The 24,538-nt window shown below is 39.4% G+C and overlaps 1 protein-coding gene across 1 annotated transcript; it reads left to right on the top strand.

Annotated features, from left to right (window-relative positions):
• The first annotated feature begins 2,640 nt into the window (after nucleotides 1-2,640).
• prph (peripherin) lies at nucleotides 2,641-24,098 on the top strand. Its single transcript, XM_079845059.1, has 9 exons — nucleotides 2,641-3,249; nucleotides 11,311-11,371; nucleotides 11,730-11,825; nucleotides 16,272-16,439; nucleotides 16,521-16,646; nucleotides 18,400-18,620; nucleotides 18,699-18,748; nucleotides 22,957-23,030; nucleotides 23,228-24,098. Exons 1-9 carry the CDS (start codon nucleotides 2,756-2,758, stop codon nucleotides 23,306-23,308), a joined length of 1,371 nt encoding a protein of 456 aa, XP_079701185.1. The 5' UTR covers nucleotides 2,641-2,755; the 3' UTR covers nucleotides 23,309-24,098.
• Nucleotides 24,099-24,538: the final 440 nt, after the last annotated feature.

Below are 24,538 nucleotides of genomic sequence, written 5' to 3'. Positions count from 1 at the left end.
CGGACGTGGAATGGCATGAGGGTGAGTAATAAATTACATTATTTTCATTTTTGAGTGAACTAACATTAACCATTTGAGCTAATGACATGTGCTGTATCAGTCCACTGTCTAAGCAATTGCTCCACTATTCTCCACTATGGTAACCCAGTGTAATTTAAATGGTTCTAATAATTCCAACATAATTAAACGATATAAAGTCTCCCCCTTTTCTCATTTTGCCCAAAAACGCATAAAATAACACTTAAAGGTGCACTATGTAAAAAAAATTCAGTAAAATATCCAAAAAACACTAGGCCAGTGTTATATATTTTGTTCAATTGAGTACTTACAAATTCCCAAATGTTCCCAACTATTTGTAAATCGTGAGAAAATTGCTATTTTAACCAAGGAACCGGGACGCGTGAGGGAGTCGCCTGTCGATGGCGTCATATCTGCGTTACCCTCGGTAGAGGGCTGCATTGGGATTGGGTCCCGCGGGACCCAACGTAAATCTCGCGGGAGCGGGCGGTTTGAATTTTGCTGCGGGCGGGAATGGGCGGCTAAAAAAAACACAGCGGGAAATAGGGAGGTTGCCTAACGACATGATGGAGAAGATGTCAATAGATGATGTAGAAAAGAACCTCAAACGAGGTATTTACAGCACAAAAGCTAAGCAAGGAAAGTCTGACATTTGGAGAAGTTTCTCAATTGTTTTGGTAGGCAAAGTCATGCGGTATAACGTTATATGTATCCACATATTGCGCAGCTGGCAAATACATAGATACTTGATCATACCTCACCAAAAACGCTCAGCACTCCCTGCAGGTCAAGTTGACTGTTTGGTGTTTTTGACAAACAATACATAGAAGTTTAGTGAGTGGAAATGGATTGTTTCTAAATGTCCGTTTGCTATTTTGTGTTCACATTTCGTTCTGTTGAAGCATGTTTTCTCAGGTTTCCTTTCAGTCGGTCACGTTCGACGGAATTGGGATCTGTTTTTTGTTTCTCAATCTGGTTTTCTGTTTTCTGTTTTGCAAAGCAGTCTATTTTTATGTGCAAAGTTTTTGATAAAAACGAAATTATATTTGAATGTATTTGTCTTTTTTTTTTTTTTTTTACATGCAGGCCAGGGAAACGAAACAAACAACCCCATGAATCTCTTTAATAATATCAATACAAATACGTGTTTTTTTTCCCCTGCGGGACGGGAGAAGACACAAAATCAATGCATCTCTATTATTGTGCGGGAATAAATTCTCGGAGTTTTGCGGGAGCGGGCGGGAGTGGACATACATATTGCGGGAGCGGGCGGGAGTGTAACACATACGTTGCGGGAGCGGGCGGTAATGGTCAGAAATTCGGCGGGTGCGGGCGGAAGCGGGATGAAGAAAACAGTCCCGCGCAGGGCTCTTACCCTCGGTTTCCGGTTTTATTTTGCAGAAACGCTTTACCCTCACTGCAGTGTGCAACAAGTGTCATAGCAGCCGCCGAGCGAACGCACGGATTAACGTCATAACATAATTTTCAACACATACAGATGTATATAATATGATAAACAGAGCTGCGCTACCTCATACTCATGGCTGGAAAAGCGGAAGTGGCGCCGGCGACTGTGGCATAATAAAGGTCCTGCTGCTCGCAAGGCTTGTGTTGCGCTCTTCTTATTAACAATCGCTCCTGCTTCTGCTTCATACTACAGTAACGTTAATAATCATATCCATGAACATGTTTTCTGCCCGAGTCCTATACTGATTCTTTTCCATCGGCTGTGAGGTGAAGACCGCATGTCCCAAGATTCTGCGCTCAAACTTGGTGTCATCAAACTACGCCTTTGTTTTGAATAGGCGACCTCTAGTGGACAGAAAAGTTACATAGTGCAGCTTTAATTTCAACAATTTAACTCTACTCGTCATGTCCCAAGCAAAGCATGCTGGGAACTACAGTTTCAGCAAAAATAATTTTCGAGTACTTTATTGGTTCACATTCACCCCAAATAATTTAATCTAGTAGATTGCACATTTTAGAGAATTACTCTAATCGAAAACAAAGAAATCACGTTTAGAAGAGAAACACAAGTGTGTTGAGTAGATCCCAAATAATATGATTAAGTAAATTGGACAATATGTGTTTTTTTTTTCCAGTGTTGTACAAACGCTGCCTTACAAGTCATTGTCTGATAAGGCAGCGAGGCAATGAGTCAGCTGCCTGTAGGTTTTCGGACGCAGACACTAGAACCCATCATTACAATTTATGATTGGGTCATTGAATTATTCAAAAAAGATTGATGCGTGCATTCTGAAGTGAAAGCTCCAGAAAATTCTATTATATCTTACATTTGTATCCCAGCACCCTACATTTTCCATGCAAAAATGAAATGCATTCATCCTTTTTCATTTGACTTTCACCCAAAAATGCCCTTTTCAGTTCTGTTAACATTATAAATGAAATAATTGCACACAAAGCTGTTCATTGCATTGATTCACATATGAAATGGAAAGCATCAGAGAAGTGCCCAGGTTGTGCCTGGGAGGGAGGGAGCATATGGATGAATGATGGATACATGATTGAAGATGAGATCAGGGGCTCTGGAGACTGGGAATGGGCTGGGCTGGGTGGAGCTCAGATGAACTGACCAGCTTCATGTATAAAAGCCTCAGTCTCACATCCTGTCGTGACTCAGCTTTGTTCAAAACAGCAGACACCGTGAAGAAGAAGAAGCAGCAGAAGATACACCAGTTAATCATTCAACAAAAGTACAAGGATTAGAGGCAAAACCATGAGTCACTCCTCATACCGTACCTCTTATCACCGCACTTTTGGGGCGCCCGCCTATAGCCCTGTGTCCAGTCGCGTAGGAGGCCGCTACGTCTCCTCCTCCATGCCCACCCGCTCTGTGGACTTCAGGAGCCGCTCCAGCACTCCGGGCCCCCGTCTGTCTTATGATAAAGTGGACTTCTCGCTGGCAGAGGCCGTCAACCAGGAGTTCCTGACCACACGCAGCAATGAGAAAAAAGAACTGCAGGAACTCAACGATCGCTTCGCCAGCTTCATAGAGAAGGTGCGGTATCTGGAGCAGCAGAACTCAAAGCTGACTCTGGAGTTGGGTCAGTATAAGGAGCAGGAGCAGGGCCCGTCAGGCCGCGTCAATGAGTTGTGCCAGCAGGAGATGAGGGAGCTGCGCAGACAGCTGGAGCTGATGGCCAACGACCGAGACCAGATGCAGGTGGAGAGAGACAACCTGGCCGAAGATGTGGCCCTGCTCAAGCAGAGGTGTGTCTCAGATTTCTTCATTTTTATAATTTTTGCATTGTTAATATTTCTAGAAAACTTCTAACTTTTATACTGTTTGACACTGGCTAGTGTATTAGTGGATGGTTCACCCAAAAATGTATCTTTTGCCATCATTTTCTCACCCTCATGTAGATCCAAACGTTCTTAGGAATACAAAATAAGATGTTTTTGAATATATATGTATCAAAATATGTTTGATTGGCTGAAGAAAGCAAGTCATGCAGGTTTGGAACAACATAAAGATGACAGAAAATTGGACGGTGTTCACTTAAAAGTTAAAGTTAATACTGTAAAGTTAAAAGTGACAAAGATTACGTGTCATGTAAGTCATTTGAAAAGTGGAGGTACAGACATTTCTGAATGTGGGAGAATATTTTGAGCAGCTGATATTTTGCCAGTTGCTGTTATAATGATACCTGTTGTGTCTGAAGGATTCATATTTATTCATTAATTTGGTTACATTGGGATATTATGGATAGAAATGACTATATAGCAAGGCTGCACTGTAAAATAAAGTCTGAAAAAATAAGGCACAATGTATCGTATAAATATAAAGTATCTGTATTTTAATGTCCAGGCAGAAAATGACCCGCACGTTTGTTTTACAGTGTAGGCCTGCTTTAAATTTGCTCAGTCAGGGTGTCTCTATGTTAACTTTGATACAGAGGAGTTGATATAAAAGAAAAGAGCTTTGCTTTAGTGGAGAAAATCTGACATTTGCAGATATCATTACAGAGGTATGCTAAATATGGTTGAAGAGATTAAGATTAGATCTTGTAACCGTATGTCTGTCTGTATACTGATGTTCACGATACATGGGCGTGGCAGCGATTGAAAGTAACCGAGAGACAAAGAAACTGCAGCAGCTGGGATCCTCCCAGTCCCATCCTCATCTATACTGCGGTTTAGACTGTCTAATGGAAGAGACATTTAAACAACGAATGCTCCATATCACATTGCCTACTGTCTGTAGCCTATTCAGTCTATGAAGGAAGGACATAATTTATGCGTGTACTGCGAAACCACAAAAACACATACAGATGTGCCACTCACTGCTCCTTAAAACTATTTTAACCTCAACACTTTTAAACTTTATTCAAATGAGTCTTTACGCTCGTTTCACACCGCGTGCACGAATTCAATGCGCGCTCCGCGTTGTTCTGCCGCGCTGCGCCTCTAGGTAATTAAAGGATTTCATGCAGGGCGTTTTCCCTGAGGAGAAACGGTAAGTTCGAAGTAAGTAAAACAACGAATAGCCTATTACGAAATATGGGGTCAAACTGTGTGCAAAGCACAACATACACCAATGGATGTAGCTATTATTGAAGGTTTCGTTTAATAATGACCATTTATATGTTTTAAAGGGATAGTTCACCCAAAAAATGAAAATTAGCCCATGATTTACTCACCCTCAAGCCATCCTAGGTGTATATGCCTTTCTTCTTTCTGACGAATACAATCAGAGTTATATTAAAAAATGTCCTGTCTAATCCAAGCTCTATAATGGCAGTGTACGGGAGCCCAAAATTTGAAGACCACAAAAGTGCATCCATCCATTATAAACGCAACCTACACGGCTCCGGGGGGTTAATAAATGCCTTCTAAAGTGAAGTGATGCATTTGTGTAAGAAAAATATACATATTTAACACATTATAAAGTCAAACGTTTAGCTTCCACCAGACTGCCTTCCGTATTTAATTTACGGAAAAAGTGTAACGCCTCTCTCAGTTCAAAATGTTTATGCTATATTTCACTTCATATGTTGCGTCAGTTACGCTTTTTTCGTAGGCTACGCCATCTGTCCATCTGAACATAGTTTTTTATTTTTTTTATAAAGCCATATAGAAACAGAATAGTGAAGGAAACTCTAGGCCTAATTCTAGCTGGGAAATTATAGGTTTGAACTATTTGCAAATAATAATTGCATTAATTTGCATTAAAATATACACATAGCCTAGCCTGGTCCTACCAGACTCTCGTACATTTCTTACTTGAAGGAGGGCTCTCTGTTGAAGTTTAAAACTATTGGACCTGCCCAGAGCCACTCTGGATCTGCCATAACCAATCGCTAACATTTGGTCGTGACGTATGTCATCTCAAACTAGCGCACGACATCAACGTCATCGTTCTCAGCCACTCTCTCTGTTTGCTGATTGGACCGGTTAAAATTTGACCGGAGAACACCAGAGAATACAACAGAGAATCCCAGACGGAGTACTGAAGGAAAATGAAAATTTAGCGGAAGTACGTAGGAGGGCGGAGCCAGCCTACAGTACCAGTCCAAAGTTTGGAAACATTAAGATTTTTTAATGTTTCTGAAAGAAGTCTCTTCTTTTCACCAAGGCTGTATTTATTTGATCAAAAATACAGTAGAAACAGTAATATTATGAAATATTATTACAAGTTAAAATAACCGTTTTCTTTTTTATTATGTTTTAAAATGTAATATATTTCTATGATGGTAAAGCTGAATTTTCAGCATCATTACTCTAGTCTTCATTAGTCTTCATTGTCACATGATCCTTCAGAAATCATTCTAATATGATGATGTGCTGCTCAAGAAACATTCATCATTATTATCAATCTTGAGAAAAGTTGGGCTGTTTTTGTTGTTGTTGTGGAAACCATAATACACTACCATTCAATGGTTTGGGGATAAATAATAATTATACATTTATTCAGCAAGTACACATTCAATTGATCAAAATAATTATTACAAAATATTTATATTTCAAATAAATGCTGTTCTTTTTACCTTTCTATTCATCAAGAATCCAGACAAAAATCACGGTTTCAACAAAAATATGAAGCATGCAAAAATGGTTTTCCACATTGATAAAAATAAGATTTTTTTTAAATAACTGAGCAACAATAATAATTGATAATAACTGAGCACAAAATCATCATATTAGAATGATTTCTGATGGATCATGTGACACTGCGAACACTGGACTAATGATGCTGAAAATTCAGCTTTGAAATAAATTACATTTGAAATTATATTAAAACAGAAAACGTAAAGTGTAATAACATTTCACAATATTACTGTTTACTGTATTTTTGATCAAATTAACACAGTCTTGGTGAGCTTAAGAGACTTTCAAAAACATTAAAAAATCGTAATGTTTTTGCTCAAAGCACGTATTTTGTACGTATGAACTTTTATTTGTATGCCTATATTTCACAAAAAGTAAGCAGTTTCTTGTCTCTTCACACAGTTAGGAGTTACATGAATCATGTAAATGCATATTTTCAATTCAAAACGGTCATATTTGAGAGGAGTTAACAGTGATTCTAACTAACACTTTTTAGTTAACTTTACTTAATGTCTTAATTGTTAAAATTGATATTATTACAACTCTGTTCCTATTGATGCAGCGATGCAACAAGAAATCACAGTTATTTGGTTTCAAAGGAAGAGAAGTAATAAATAGGTTGCTTTTAAAAGTTGACCTAGAGCGTCTGACTGAATAATTAATATGTATTATTTACGACGTAATATTTACCTATATGTTGTATAATATTTGTTTACAATTGTAGTGTAAACACTTACGTCATAAACACCTGAGAAACTTTTAATCGGGTGGACATAATTCCTCTATATTTAACAATATTTTACAGTTGACCATGCTTGAGTCACAAACAGACTTCATTCAGCATACAAAACACCACAATGGTAACAACAATGGTAGCTATATTGTCTGGCTATCACCAGACCAAGCTCAATTTAAGACTGAAAATTGGTCTGGGGAGTCTGCTCTGTATTTTCTACTGCACACGCTAGCATAAACGCGCATAAATTTAATTATTCTGTACACAATTGGATAGTCCTTCAACCAATCAGACCACAAGAGGTGTGATCAACGGGCAACGACCCATCGCTTCTCTATCCGTCATCGTGATAATCCCTCCAATAGCGGGCCAAGTGGATAAGCCCGTCTGTGATTGGTTCCCGCAAAAGTGTAACAGAAGCAAAAGAAATGAGTGTACGGGTTTCCAGACTGAGTTGCCGGGCGAAATCAAATCGCTGGCAGATCAGGCTGGGTTTACCCAGTCTAGCTATACTAAGTCGAGAGTAAATCTAAAGTAAAAGATCAAGTACTCTGTTCTTTTTTAGTTACTAGAACTCTTGTGTAAGTGAACTATACTAATCATTTGTTAGCACAACATACTATTCCTATTTCACTTGTTTTGTTTTTTAAGGCAATCGGTTTGCATGCTTTTTTCAAGTAAGTCTAACTAATTAGATTTAACAGTGTTGTAGTTTGCATCACTGGATGTTGCCGTCGATCGTTTGACATTTCTAGCGGCCATTTTTAAGTATTGGAGGGGATTGATCCCCCTCAATGTATATGGTGGTTATGGACGGCCCCGAGTTATCTATTATATAGCAAATCACTCACATTTCTCAGACCCAATCAAATGCCAAAAGCCAGACAAAATAAGTAAGTCTAGATCAATTTTGAAGGTGTGCATACTCAATGAGGATCTTATAGATAAGGGCAGTTCATTGCAAAGTAAATCTGCAATGGCACAATCTCCTCTATGCCTCAAACACGACTGTAGGACAGTTAAACACATACTCTGAGAGGAACATAGGAGCCTTTGAGATTGGTAGCAATATATTATGATATGGATATAGGAGTAGTAGTACTCCCTCTACGTGTTTGGCTTATGAATCGCTTATTAAATTTGTCATAAGAACATTTGACCCAATCGGTACTAATGTAATCTCAGATGCTTTCAAGCTAATCAGCTAATCGGTTCTCTGACTCTCTGCCAGGTAAGATTTTATATTTATATCACGACCTTCACTGAAGACATACGGTCTTTGTCGCTGTTATTTTGTTATTGTGCGTAAGCATACTTGGCAAAAAAAAATCTCTTTCTGACTTCAGTTTCTTTAGTATCCCAGCCAGCACAGTCATGTGGGGCCCATATGGGCGTCACCTGGGCTGTCTAACTGGGGCCCAGCCAGTTTTGTCCTCAGTTTCCATGTAGGCCCCACATGGGCTAGCCCAGATGAACTGAACACTGCTCAGTGTGCACACTACAGGCTGTTAAATGTAACTGAATCAGTGTTGGAGTTAATGAGATAATTAAGTGATTAATGAGTAATGAGTGAATATTACTGAAGACTCCTGATGATAACAAGCAGAATCACTGAAGGACAGAGAAACACAAAAGACTTCAGACACAACTTCACAAAAGCATTATCAGCTTCCCTTTTTACCTATTAGATTGACTTTCTGTTATCTTAGATTTTATTGATAATTCCCACTGAGCAAAGGTGTACGTTGAAAAGACGTCCACTGAGGAGCCAGAATGAAAGTTTTTATGACGTCTGTTTTTGACGTGTTCTGCACGTCCGATACAGACGTTCATGGAACCTCAAGGTTAAAAACTAGTTTGAATGTGCTCATTGTGGACATATTTCCCATTTGTAATTGCAAAGCAACTCACAGACAGTGTGTGTTTGTCCAGAAATCATGAAAATAAAAGAAACTTAGCTCACACCTTTGGACACTTTAGACAATTTAGCATCTGTAATTCACACATCTTTGGATCGTGAGAGAATCGTGGGATTCAATCCAGGATCTTCTTGCTGTGAGGAGACAGTGTTTCCCACTGAGACACTGGAGCTGCCCTTAATCACAGACATAAGACACACTTTGACTATTTCTGTCAGACGTCTACAGAAGCTCTTACTGAGAATTAACAGAGCTTTAGATGTTGATGTTTATGGTTAATTTGAAGTCACCATTGTGGTGGGAAGCGTTTGCTTTAGTTGGGCTCTTGGTCCCTGTACTTGAGTTAGCTTTTCTTTAGATGTTATAACTGTGTGTGTGAAACACAATACTTATGGCTGAGAAAGCAAAGATAAAGTGACTTCAGGTGTTGTCAGCTCCTTGTTGATGACTAAATCATCAGAAGTCTAGAATCTGATGTTGTGCTTTTGAGTTTTAGGTTCTTGTTTGGCAAATAATAATTTGTTTATATACTATAACCTTGTGAATCTGCTGTATTGACACCAATAGCAATAAACAAATCACTCATCCTGAAAGATGATAAAACAGCAGGTGCACATTGTTTTGAGAAAATATTTCACATAGTCACACGCAGACATCAAGATTTTGCATATGATTCACAACAACGGTGACAATCAAGCATGAGTTTTGTACTTTGAAGCTACCCATCATGCATTGCAGCATGAAGTTTTTTTGTTATGATTGTCACCGTTGTTGTGAATCATATGCAAAATCTTGATGTCTGCGTGTGACTGTGAAATATTTTCTCAAAACAATGTGCACATGCTGTTTTATCATCTTTCAGGATGAGTGATTATTTTATTGCTATTAGTCCCGATACAGTGGATTCACAAGGTTATAGTATATAAACAAATTATTATTTGCCAAACAAGAACCTAAAACTCAAAAGCATAACATCAGATTCTAGACTTCTGATGATTTAGTCATCAACAAGGAGCTGACAACATCTGAAGTCACTTTATCTTTGCTTTCTCAGCCATAACTATTGTGTTTCACACACACACAGTTATAACATCCAAAGAAAAGCTAACTCAAGTACAGGGACCAAGAGCCCAACTAAAGCAAACGCTTCCCACCACAATGGTGACTTCAAATGAAACATAAACATCAACATCTAAAGCTCTGTTAATTCTCAGTAAGAGCTTCTGTAGACGTCTGACAGAAATAGTCAAAGTGTGTCTTATGTCTGTGATTAAGGGCAGCTCCAGTGTCTCAGTGGGAAACACTGTCTCCTCACAGCAAGAAGATCCTGGATTGAATCCCACGATTCTCTCACGATCCAAAGATGTGTGAATTACAGATGCTAAGTTGTCTAAAGTGTCTAAAGGTGTGAGCTAAGTTTCTTTTATTTTCATGATTTCTGGACAAACACACACTCTCTGTGAGTTGCTTTGCAATTACAAATGGAAAATATGTCCACAATTTGAACTAGTTTTTAACCTTGAGGTTCCATGAGCGTCTATATCGGACGTGCAGAACACGTCAAAAACAGACGTCATAAAAACTTTCATTCTGGCTCCTCAGTGGACGTCTTTTCAACGTACACCTTTGCTCAGTGGGAATTATCAATAAAAACTAAGATAACAGAAAGTCAATCTAATAGGTAAAAAGGGAAGCTGATAATGCTTTTGTGAAGTTGTGTCTGAAGTCTTTTGTGTTTCTCTGTCCTTCAGTGATTCTGCTTGTTATCATCAGGAGTCTTCAGTAATATTCACTCATTACTCATTAATCACTTAATTATCTCATTAACTCCAACACTGATTCAGTTACATTTATCAGCCTGTAGTGTGCACACTGAGCAGTGTTCAGTTCATCTGGGCTAGCCCATGTGGGGCCTACATGGAAACTGAGGACAAAACTGGCTGGGCCCCAGTTAGACAGCCCAGGTGACGCCCATATGGGCCCCACATGACTGTGCTGGCTGGGATCTTGGGGACAAGTCACACATTTTTAAGCAAAAGACTTTTAGAGAATATCACAACACAAAGTGATATTCTCACCCAACCCAATATCAAATAAAAGATACAGTGGCAAGAAAAAGTATGTGAACCGCTTGCAGAATCTGTGAAAATGTGAATAATTTTAACTAAACAAAAGAGATCATACAAAATGCATGTTATTTTTTATTTAGTACTGTCCTGAATAAGATATTTTACATAAAAATGTTTACATATAGTCCACAAGACAAAAAAATAGCTGAATTTATTCAAATAACCCCCGTTCAAAAGTTTTTGTACCATTAATTCTCAATACTGTGTCGTTCCCTGGATAATCCACGGCTGTTTTTGTGTTTTGTGATGGTTGTTCATTAGTCTCTTGTTTGTCCTGAGCAGTTAAACTGCCCAACGTTCTTCAGAAAAATCCTCCAGGTCCTGCACATTCTTCAGTTTTCCTGCATCTTTTGCACATTTGAACCCTCTCCAGCAGGGACTGTATGATTGCAGCTATTTTTATTATTGAAGTGGACTATTTTCTTATAATTGTTTGCAGGTTAAACGAGGAGATGCAGAAAAGACAGGAAGCTGAAAACAACCTGACTCTATTTCGTAAGGTAACGTGATAATGGAAAATATATCTCACAATATTCCACTGAAGGCTATTTCTGAGCTACGTTATTTTTATGCAGTCATTGTCATACAGTTCGCATTCACTACCAATCAAAGACTGTCTTTGGGCTTCGCTTGCGAGAGAACAGCGGCTCAGTGGGTGGCACTATTACCTCTATTAAACTCGAGTTTGCATGTTACATAGATTTTCCATTTTCTCTCCATGTTTTCCTCCGGATGTTCTGGTTCCAACACAACCCAAAGACACATAATCACACTAATTCTTACATTTTTTAAAATATCTAGAAACTGATATAAAAATGATAATAGACTGAATGTGTGTGTGTGTGTGTATGTATTAAGGATGTGGATAATGCTACACTTGCCCGTCTGGAACTGGAGAGGAAGATCGAGTCTCTGATGGATGAGATTGAGTTCCTCAAGAAGATGCATGATGAGGTGAGAGACACATAAATCATTAATGAATGATGAATTAGAGAATGTGAAAGTCAAATACCTGCCTGCTTTTATTGATGATATCTTTGTGTGCTGCTTAAATTAAACTTATGTTCTTTCTGTTACCATTGACTATCGAAATTAACATTAATTCATTTGTATGAAAAAGTAAAAATGTCTAGTATAACCGATTCATAGTTTTCACGTGATGTCATTGGAACGCCCACCTGGAGGACAAAACAAGGCTTTCCTCCACTGCTTGACAGTCATTATTCCCCCCCGGTCACTGTTTTACTAAAACAGTGATATTAAAAGATCAAATTCACTATACACATTTTTGATGATGCATACCATATTGCAGGCGTGGCGAACTCCCGTCCTGGAGAGCCTCAGTCCTGCAGAGTTCAGCTCCAACCCTCATCAAACACACCTGAACCAGGTAGTCAAGGTCTGAAGGTTTAGGCAGGTGAGTTTTATCAGGGTTGGAGCTGAACTCTGCAGGACTGAGGCTCTCCAGGACGGGAGTTCGCCACGCCTGCAATATGGTATGCATCATCAAAAATGTGTATAGTGAATTTGATCTTTTAATATCACTGTTTTAGTACATTAAGACACTCTTAAGTGTTTTTCTTGTTAAGTGTTTAAGCTGTTTTTAGTGATAGAAATACTGCCGTATGCTATATGGATCACAAGTGCCCAAAAATGTGCGTTTTGTTCACGGTTACAGTCACAGCAATAACACAAAAGAGGGTCAATAGAAAAGGCTCTCTCCAATAGGGGTTTTATTTACAAACAATAATCTTAACACAATCTAGGGGAAAATTAATAAGCAAAGTCCCACCATCTTGATGTAGCAAGGATGCTCCTTATGTCCACGCTTGTCCGGTCCACAGGTGTGAGAATTCGGTTCATAACAAGACACAAAAACATTTCCCCCCACTAGAGGGCAGACAAACCATTAGGACAGAAATAACCAGTTCAACTACATGCACATGTAACACCTTCATCCCCTCAAAACAAACCACCAACAGTTTTTTTAAAGACATATAGGCTACCTACCTATGTGCCTATCCTATCCTATCCTATTCTTTACCTTGCACATATATATAGATGGAACAGGTCATCTTTCTTTGAGATGGAAAAGTGACAGGCTTATGCTGCAGTTCTATTGATGTTTTGCCCTCCATGTCTACACCAGTCACATGACTAAAAACTATGAATAGGGCAAGACATAGCACCAAGAAAAATGTTAAAATATACTTTAAAATGCACCTTTTTTAATGCAAGTACAGTTCCAATTTAATTCAATTGGGAAAAAACTAAATCTGTTTCAATAACAAATGAGTAATAAAATCGAATATCACTGGTATCATGGTAAAGTTGTTACACACATATCATGGTAAAGTTGTTACACACACACACACACACACACACACACACACACACACACACACACACACACACACACACACACACACACACACACACACACACACACACACACACACACACACACACACACACACACACACACACACACACACACACACACACACACACACACACACACACACACACACACACACACACACACACACACACACACACACACACACACACACACACACACACACACACACAAAACCCTGCAAATTCCATCACAAAAAAGTAGTACAGTTTAAAAGTTTTCAAGTTTGTACTAAAATCAATGTACCAGTACTTGTAAGTGTACATTTCTTGAGACTTAAGTGGCCCACTTTTTAGTTTATGAAAGTTTACTTTTAAAGGGTTAGTTAACCCAAAAATGAAAATTCTGTCTAATTACTCACCCTTGTGTCGTTCTAAACCCGTAAGACTTTTGTTCATCTTCAGAACACAAACAAAGATATTTTTGATGAAATCTGAGAGAGAACTTTACCCTTTAACTTACCCATACCACCACACCTGTCTCTAACTTTACCCTTAAACTGACCCACACAACCATACCTGTCTCTAACTTTACCCTTAAACTGACCCACACAACCATACCTGTCTCTAACTTTACCCTTAAACTTACTAATACCACCACACCTGTCTCTAACTTTACCCTTAAACTTACCCATACCACCACACCTGTCCCTAACTTTACCCTTAAACTTACTAATACCACCACACCTGTCTCTAACTTTACCCTTAAACTTACTAATACCACCACACCTGTCTCTAACTTTACCCTTAAACTTACCCATACCACCACACCTGTCTCTAACTTTACCCTTAAACTTACTAATACCACCACACCTGTCCCTAACTTTACCCTTAAACCTACCCACACCACCACACCTGTCCCTAACTTTACCCTTAAACCTACCCATACCACCACACCTGTCCCCAACCTTACCCTTAAACCTACCCATACCACCACACCTGTCCCTAACTTTACCCTTAAACATACCCATACAACCACACCTGTCCCTAACTTTACCCTTAAACTTACCCATACCACCACACATGTCCCTAACTTTACCCGTAAACTGACTCACACCACCACAACTGTCTCTAACTTTACCCTTAAACTGACCCATACCACCACACCTGTCTCTAACTTTACCCTTAAACTTACCCATACAACCATACCTGTCTCTAACTTTACCCTTAAACTTACCCATACCACCACACCTGTCCCTAACTTTACCCTTAAACTTACTAATACCACCACACCTGTCTCTAACTTTACCCTTAAACTTACTAATACCACCACACCTGTCTCTAACTTTACCCTTAAACTGACCCACACAACCATACCTGTCTCTAACTTTACCCTTAAACTGACCCACACAACCATACCTGTCTCTAACTTTACCCTTAAACTTACTAATACCACCACACCTGTCTCTAACTTTACCCTTAAACTTACCCATACCACCACACCTGTCCCTAACTTTACCCTTAAACTTACTAATACCACCACACCTGTCTCTAACTTTACCCTTAAACTTACTAATACCACCACACCTGTCTCTAACTTTACCCTTAAACTTACCCATACCACCACACCTGTCTCTAACTTTACCCTTAAACTTACTAATACCACCACACCTGTCCCTAACTTTACCCTTAAACCTACCCACACCACCACACCTGTCCCTAACTTTACCCTTAAACCTACCCATACCACCACACCTGTCCCCAACCTTACCCTTAAACCTACCCATACCACCACACCTGTCCCTAACTTTACCCTTAAACTTACCCATACAACCACACCTGTCCCTAACTTTACCCTTAAACTTACCCATACCACCACACATGTCCCTAACTTTACCCGTAAACTGACTCACACCACCACAACTGTCTCTAACTTTACCCTTAAACTGACCCATACCACCACACCTGTCTCTAACTTTACCCTTAAACTTACCCATACAACCATACCTGTCTCTAACTTTACCCTTAAACTTACCCATACCACCACACCTGTCCCTAACTTTACCCTTAAACTTACTAATACCACCACACCTGTCTCTAACTTTACCCTTAAACTTACTAATACCACCACACCTGTCTCTAACTTTACCCTTAAACTTACCCATACCACCACACCTGTCCCTAACTTTACCCTTAAACTTACCCATACCACCACACCTGTCTCTAACTTTACCCTTAAACTTACCCATACAACCATACCTGTCTCTAACTTTACCCTTAAACTTACCCATACCACCACACTTGTCTCTAACTTTACCCTTAAACTTACCCACACAACCATACCTGTCTCTAACTTTACCCTTAAACTTACCCATACAACCATACCTGTCTCTAACTTTACCCTTAAACTTACCCATACCACCACACCTGTCCCTAACTTTACCCTTAAACTTACCCATACCACCACACCTGTCCCAAACTCTACCCTTAAACTTAACCACACCACCACACATGTCCCTAACTTTACCCTTAAACTTACCCATACCACCACACCTGTCCCTAACTTTACCCTTAAACTTACCCATACCACCACACTTGTCTCTAACTTTACCCTTAAACTTACCCACACAACCATACCTGTCTCTAACTTTACCCTTAAACTTACCCATACAACCATACCTGTCTCTAACTTTACCCTTAAACTTACCCATACCACCACACCTGTCCCTAACTTTACCCTTAAACTTACCCATACCACCACACCTGTCCCAAACTCTACCCTTAAACTTAACCACACCACCACACATGTCCCTAACTTTACCCTTAAACTTACCCATACCAGCACACCTGTCCCGAACTTTACCCGTATCCCACCTACTTTTTTATATAAGTACATAGTAGTGAAGGCCACCTAATATAAAGTGGGACCAGCATGTCTTAATGAACCTGGAATGCTCTTTAAAATGTAATTCTGAGTCACTGTTTAAGACCTGAGAGAAATATATTTAAAAATGTAAATATTTGTTTTAAAAAAATATGTAGGAAATCCAGGATGTACATGTGAGTGTTCAGAATCAGCAGCTGAAGATGGAGGTGATGGAGACATCCAGCCGTCCTGATCTGACCGCGGCACTTCGAGACATCAGAGCTCAGTATGAGACCATCGCCTCCAAAAACATGCATGAATCTGAGGAGTGGTACAAGTCCAAGGCGAGTGTCACCATGAGTGAGTGTGTTCAACTGATGACAGTACAATACATAATAATCATCTTTCTGTTTTTTCTCTGTTAGTTTGCAGACCTGACCGATTCAGCCAAGCGCAATGCTGAGGTCGTGAGACAGACTAAACAAGAGACCAATGACCTGAGGAGGCAAATTCAAGCCCAGACCTACGACATTGATTCTCTCAAGAGCACTGTACATATGAAAACCTAACCTCTTTCTAAATGTCTAGAGTCATTATACACTATATTGCCAAAAGTTTTGGGACGTCTGCCTTTCCATGCACATGAACTTTAATGACACCCCATTCTTAATCCGTCTGGTTAAATATGGAGTTGACCCACCCTTTGCAGCTATAACAGCTTCAACTCTTCTGCGAAGGCTTTCCACAAGGTTTAGGAGTGTGTTCATGGGAATTTTTTAGCATTCTTCTAGAAGTGCATTTGTGAGGTCAGGCACTGATGTTGGACGAGAAGGCCTGGCCAGACTCCACTCTAATTCATCCCAAAGATGTTCTATCGGGTTGAGGTCAGGACTCTGTGCAGGCCAGTCAAGTTCCTCCACACCAAACTCACTCATCCATGTCTTTATGGACTGACGCTTTGTGCGCAGTTATGTTGGAACAGGAAGGGGCCATCAATAAAATGTTCCCACAAAGTTGGGAGCATGAAATTGTCCAAAATATCTTGGTATGCTGAAGCATTAAAAGAGATGGAAGTGATTGGAACACCTGAATTCGATGATTTGGAGGGATCCCAATATTGATTGGCAATATAGTGTAGTTCAAGGCTGTAACCATGTCTTGAACATTGCATGTAAACGTACTCACTGTTAAAACTAAATCGTCATGTTGGAATTCACATTTATCCTTCTTTGATCTGATTGGTCGTTTCAATCATTTTGACATTGACATGAGCGCTGTTAGGTCACTGAGGCGCCTGCCTAAAAATAAAATGTTTTGCCAATTTTTTATTATAGGGGGGATTTATCCCCCACCTTGACTATGGTAGTTATAGTTGGCTTTAAATTAAAACTATATAAACTGCCGTTCAAAAGTTTTTGATCGGTAAGTGTTTTAATGTTTTTAGAAGAAGTCTCTTTTGCTTACCAAGGCTGCATTTATTTTATATAAAAAAAAATAAAAAAAAACTGTAATATTGTGAAATATTATAAAAATGTAAAATAACTGTGTTCTATTTAAATATGTTTTCAAATGTAATTTATTCCTGTGATCAAAGCTGAATTTTCAGCATTACTCCAGTCTTCAGTGTCACATGATCCTTCAGAAATCATTCTAATATGAGGATCTGCTGCTCAAGAAACATTTATGATTATTATCAATGTTGAAAAATATTTTTTTCAGGATTCTTTGATGAATTGAAAGTTCAAAAGAACAGCACTTATTTTAAATAGAATCCTTTATAACAAATGTATTTACTGTTAATATTGTCAATTTAATGCGTCCTTGCTGAATAAATGTATACATTCCCCAATGTATACAATAAATGTATACATCATGTATACATACATACATACATACATGTATAAATAAATCTTACTGACCCAAAACTTTTAAAACGGTAGTACAATGTTGCAAAAGCTAAGTAAATACTGTTCTTTTGAACTTTCTATTCATCAAAGAATCCTAAAAAAAATATTTTTCAACATTGATAATAATCATAAATGTTTCTTGAGCAGCAAATCATCATAGCAGAATGATTTCTGAAGGATCATGTGACACTGAAGACTGAAGTAACAATGCTGAAAATTTAGCTTTGATCACAGGAATGAATAACATTTTTAAATATATTCAAATAGAAAACACAATCATTTTAATAATATTTCGCTATATTATAAATCTTAATAATCAAAAACCTGTGAAAGGCAGTGTAAGTCTATGGAACTCCCTCATTTAGACGGCTAAATAACTGTGTGTTTGTGATGGCAGAACGAGGCTCTACTGAGGCAGATGAAAGAAATGGAGGAGCAGTTTTCTGCAGAGGCTGGAAACTATCAAGATACTGTGACACGTCTAGAAGAGGAGATACAGCGTCTGAAGGAGGACATGTCGCGCCATCTGCGGGAATATCAGGATCTGCTTAACGTCAAGATGGCCCTGGACATCGAGATCGCCACCTACAGGAAACTTCTGGAGGGAGAGGAAAGCCGGTAAGAGTGATGCAATTGAGCTACAGGTTTCTGTGTTTTACTCCTGGTAACTGATATCCTTTGTACTTCATCTTTCAGAATTGCGTTTCCTAGCATGAAAATGCCTTCAATAAGTGGATACAGTGGTGGTGAGTCTTTCCTCACTTATTAAAGGAACACACCAACTTTTAGGGACTTTAGCTTATTCACCGTATCCCCCAGAGTTAGATAAGTCCATACATACCATTCTCATCTCAGTGCATGCCATAACTCTGTCTGACGCACCCACCGTTAGCCTAGCTTAGCACAAAGACCGGAGGTAAACGGCCCCAGCTAGCACACTGCTCAATATGTGACAAAATAATGCCAACATTTTCCTATTTACATGTTGTGATGTGTACAGTCACAGCGCGTACAAACAACAAGGTTACATGAGACGTAGCCATCTTATAAACGTATGTATACTGGGGACTATATTCTCAGAAGGCGCAGCACTGCTCTACTTCTGCGGAGTGATTTGCTCGCAGCACGTGAGAAGCCCCGTTGTTACTTCCGTCAACAAAACCAACGTGACTAGGTAGCTAGTAACGAACGTGACTATTGATCATGGCTGACTTTGAGGAATTGGCAGAGGATTTTTACTTGATATCAGACCAAAATCCATAACCATATCGTTTTGAGCCAGAATACACAGACAAGGAGTTACAAACTTTGGAAGCTGATAGACAAGACGCCAATTTACCTCTAGCACTGCTTGTTTGTTACTGTGACAGAGCGTGTTCGTGACAACACAATACTAACATTACAGGGGATACATGGAGCACGGGAACAACTGCAATACAGTAGTGACCACCCGTTACATTAGATCTAGCTAATGGCACTGTTACAGTAGACTATTAGTCTAAAAACATAACGGAACACTTACTGCAGCCGCAGGTGGTCCGCTTTGTCCTGTCTGTACTACCGATGGGATGGCCATATCCTTCAGCACACGTTTCATGTCCGTGTGGCAAATTCCATTTTTTCAAAATAGTCGTCCTCGGTTAAATGTTCGGAGCAGACGCTATGGTACTTGATGATTGCTAAAGGTGTGTCTGGATCTACACTCACCTAAAGGATTACGAGGAACACTATACTAATACTGTGTTTGACCCCCTTTCGCCTTCAGAACTGCCTTAATTCTACGTGGCATTGATTCAACAAGGTGCTGAAAGCATTCTTTAGAAATGTTGGCCCATATTGATAGGAAAGCATCTTGCAGTTGATGGAGATTTGTGGGATGCACATCCAGGGCACGAAGCTCCCGTTCCACCACATCCCAAAGATGCTCTATTGGGTTGAGATCTGGTGACTGTGGGGGCCATTTTAGTACAGTGAACTCATTGTCATGTTCAAGAAACCAATTTGAAATGATTCAAGCTTTGTGACATGGTGCATTATCCTGCTGGAAGTCATCAGAGGATGGGTACATGGTGGTCATAAAGGGATGGACATGGTCAGAAACAATGCTCAGGTAGGCCGTGGCATTTAAACGATGCCCAATTATCACTAAGGGGCCTAAAGTGTGCCAAGAAAACATCCCCCACACCATTACACCACCACCACCAGCCTGCACAGTGGTAACAAGGCATGATGGATCCATGTTCTCATTCTGTTTACGCCAAATTCTGACTCTACCATCTGAATGTCTCAACAGAAATCGAGACACATCAGACCAGGCAACATTTTTCCAGTCTTCAACTGTCCAATTTTGGTGAGCTTGTGCAAATTGTAGCCTCTTTTTCCTATTTGTAGTGGAGATGAGTGGTACCCGGTGGGGTCTTCTGCTGTTGTAGCCCATCCACCTCAATGTTGTGCGTGTTGTGGCTTCACAAATGCTTTGCTGCATACCTCAGTTGTAACGAGTGGTTATTTCAGTCAAAGTTGCTCTTCTATCAGCTTGAATCAGTCGGCCCATTCTCCTCTGACCTCTAGCATCAACAAGGCATTTTCGCCCACAGGACTGCCGCATACTGGATGTTTTTCCCTTTTCACACCATTCTTTGTAAACCCTAGAAATGGTTGTGCGTGAAAATCCCAGTAACTGAGCAGATTGTGAAACACTCAGACCGGCCCGCCTGGCTCCAACAACCATGCCACGCTCAAAATTGCTTAAATCACCTTTCTTTCCCATTCTGACATTCAGTTTGGAGATTGTCTTGACCAGGACCACACCCCTAAATGCATTGAAGCAACTGCAGTGTGATTGGTTGATTAGATAATTGCATTAATGAGAAATTGAACAGGTGTTCCTAATAATCCTTTAGGTGAGTGTATATCCTGAGCAAGCAGCCATAGATTCATCAGGTCAGCGTTTTGGATTGGAATTCTTACGATGTGCTTTACACCACTGCATCCGACACTTTGCATTGTTCTTGGTGATGTAAGGCTTGGATGAGCTGTTCGGCCATGGAAATCCATTCCATGAAGCTCTCTACACATTGTTCTTGAGCTGATCTGAAGGCCACATGAAGTTTGAAGGTCTGTAGCTATTGACTCTGCAGAAAGTTCTCCGCTCTGTGATTGCGTGGCCTACTACTTCATGGCTGAGTTTCTGTTGTTCCCAATTGCTTCCACTTTGTTATAATGCCACTAACAGTTCACCGTGGAATATTTAGTAGTGAGGAAATTTCACAAATTGACTTATTGCACAGGTGGCAACCTATCACATTACCACGCTTTAGTTCACTGAGCTCCTGGAGCGACCCATTCTTTCACAAATGTTTGTAGAAGCATCTGCATGCCTAGAGCTTGATTTTATACACCTGTGGCCGTGGGAGTGATTGGATCACCTGAATTCAATGATTTGAAGGGGTGTCCCAATACTTTTGGCAATATAGTGTGTGTTCAATAGGATTCAAGTCTGAGGTTTAACTTGTGACTAGAGAGCTTACACATACTGGTGGGTTAGCCTTTACAGAAACATAAAAAATGACTGATAATCAGCAATACTGTTAGTTTAGGCCATAAACCTTACATTGCATGGCAGTCTAACAAATTTGTTAAGCACTGTAGATTTGCCAGTTCTTGCTGTGAGATGTTACTCTTCCACCAAGTTCTCGTACACATCTGGAAGGGACACATGGTTACATGAGGTTTGACACTGCAAGGGCGATCAGCTGTCCTTCCTGTAGCACTGGCATCTTACGCACATCTGCAGTTTATTGCACCATTCTCTTGCAGCAGGTCTACAGTCAGTAGAAAGGTCTCTTTAGTCAGTGTCTTAAATGATTGGAACAGTGACCTTAATTGTCTCTTGCCTGTAAACTTTTAGCGTCTTAAGATTTGAGTTTCATTTTAATTTTTAGTTAAAATACATTTTTAAAAGTTTATCATCAAGCTGCATTTACCTACTCAGCAATAATTACCCCACAACACCACCAAGCGGCCAACCAGCAATACATAGGCATTTCCTTTCTTCCTATTTGTATTTTTTGTTTAAATTGTACACGATTATCCTATTTCAATGTATGTGCCATCCAATAAAGAAGAGATGTCAAAAGTATGTAATCAAATCACAAAGTAACCAAAAGTATTTATTGCCAAGAATGTTACAAGTTGTGGAGGAATTCTGCTGAGGAACAGAAAGTAATTTCTATTCTCAGAACAAACATAAAACAAACACAACAGAACTATATAAAGGCTATTGACATTAGCATGTTTAAACTGAAAAAAATTGATACGTTTTACAGACATGCCGATTAGTTACTGACCTGGCGTGCGTTTCCCAAAGGCATCGTTAGCCAACTAAAACTACTAAAACAACTAAAATAGGCTAACTTCCATCAACATAACCAACGTGACAACCTGTTTACACAGAGAATGTGCTGGGGACTATTTTCAGGCGCTGCGTAATATCATTGCGCCGCTTCACCCATGGTAGCAAAGTTCCTTGATTATTACGCAGGAATGAGAGTATAGTTCCTAGCCATATCGGTCTAGAAATCGGTCTTAGTACACGATGTAACTACAGAAGAGTCACGTTTTAAATAGGAAAAATATCGAAACTCTTTGGTCATTTTTGAGCGAGATGCTAACAGTCTAATCAGATTCAATGATCTATGCTAAGCTATATGCTAAAAGTTCTACGGCCAGACCCGGAGATCGGCTGAATGGATTCGACAACTGTAAAACTCAACTGTTTTACTCTACGGGAGTTGGAAAATGAGCCTATTTAAAAAAAAAAACCTGGAGTGTTCCTTTAAATTACATCTTGTAAAAAGGGGCATAATTGGACTGCTTTAAATTCTCTCTACTACTAAAAAAGTTGTTTTGCTCCACCTTTGCATCATATTTGCTGTGTGATGTCTTTGAACAGATTACGGTCAGTTTTCTGATACTGGACCTGGAAAGAAAGTCATAATCAAGACCGTGGACATTCGTGATGGAGAGGTGAGACAAGAGATCTAGTGATTCTAGTGAAGTTCTATAGAAGTATCAATAAAAGAGACTGCATCACACATTATTCGCATTTTACTTAATTAGTAGCAATATTTAATATATCTCTCAAATTAAATGGTATAAGTTATTGCTTTGTTTATTAAATGTACATTTTCAGCAAATATCTGATTCTTTTGCTCATTGCTCAGGTGGTGAAAGAATCTACGAAGGAAAAGAGCAGAGATGAGAAGAAAGATTCACATGGTCAAGGAGTTTCTGACAGAGATTAGAGCATCTAGATAAATAAATGCTTGACGAGTTATTGTGTGTTGCAATTTTAAAGGGACTCTAAGAGTAAACCTTAGAGTGATGCTAGTAGTGTAGTGAATAATCAGCAAATGTATGACTCAGTATTGTGTTTATGATGGTGCTATTAACATTTATGAGCATAACAAGACTGCCTTATGTAACTAAATCATGTGTGTAGACCTGAATAAAATCACTAACTCTAGATATCCAAAAAACCACACTTACAAACATCAAAAACAATATTTCAGAAGTTCACGTCAATATAATCGTCAAATAAAAGTCAATGTAAACAGATTTGGTTTGCTGTCCATAGTGGAGGGTTTGAGCATTGGACCCGAATTGTGCGGTGCTGTGGGTCCTCAGACAGAACCAGGATCGGGAAACACTGGATAAACGCTGCCTTCACATCCCATCAGAATTACTATGAATACGAGTTTCCTAGTTGGAAATTAGACATACTGGGAAATTCGAAGATATTCTTAATACCCGAGTTTCCGAGTTGGGTGTGCCATAACCTTTAAACATAGCAGAGAGAGAACGATTGCTGCTGTAGTTTTTTCCCCACAACGGCAACATAACCATATCTTTTTGTTAAAGTACAGCATTTACATATAACCATTTGAAGCATAATGTATGTTTGATATACTCAGTGGCAATATAGCCTGTATCTGACTGGAATTCCAGAATCATCAGATAACGCTGTGAATGTTTATATGGTTGTCCATTATGGGACGCTAAATATCATTTTGGCTTTAAAAATAAATAAGCAAGAATAAACCTGGTGTCCTCCTTGTTTCTTGTTCATCCAAAAACAAAGCATGTGAACTCCACAAGCTTGCGACTCCAGAAGTCGGAACTGCCCATTTTAACCCTCATACATCCCTTGGGTCATTTTGAACACGAAATAAATGTTTGAATTTTTTTTTTTTAAAGGGGTCATGAATTGAGAAATCAACTTTTCATTCAGCCTTTGATATATAAAAGTTAATCGTGATATAAGAATATCCTGTAAGTTTCGGAGCTGAAAACTTCCTTGTTAGTCAAAGAAAAGCTTTTATTGACACCAGGCCCAGCAAACGCTCGATCTCAGAATGTGCCAACACTTGACGTCAACGTGTGGTGAAACGCCGCCTCAACAGAAGAAGAAGAACGCCTGATTCTGTAGCCCCACCCACCGACTCGTGGAGCTAAACTGGTCGTGCTACTGAGCA

The sequence above is a fragment of the Gobio gobio genome, assembly GCF_949357685.1.
Source record: "Gobio gobio genome assembly, chromosome: 19".
In the NCBI taxonomy this organism is placed as follows: Eukaryota; Metazoa; Chordata; class Actinopteri; order Cypriniformes; family Gobionidae; genus Gobio; species Gobio gobio.
Note: the sequence above shows the minus strand (reverse complement) of the source record. Positions and strands in the feature narration are given on the sequence as shown.

Coding starts and splice junctions, on each gene's coding strand:
- prph (XM_079845059.1), top strand. CDS start 2,756: ATGAGTCACTCCTCATACCGTACCTCTTATCACCGCACTTTTGGGGCG. Junction 16,647..18,399: donor TTGATTCTCTCAAGAGCACT/GTACATATGAAA, acceptor TTGTGATGGCAG/AACGAGGCTCTACTGAGGCA. Junction 18,749..22,956: donor AATAAGTGGATACAGTGGTG/GTGAGTCTTTCC, acceptor GTCTTTGAACAG/ATTACGGTCAGTTTTCTGAT.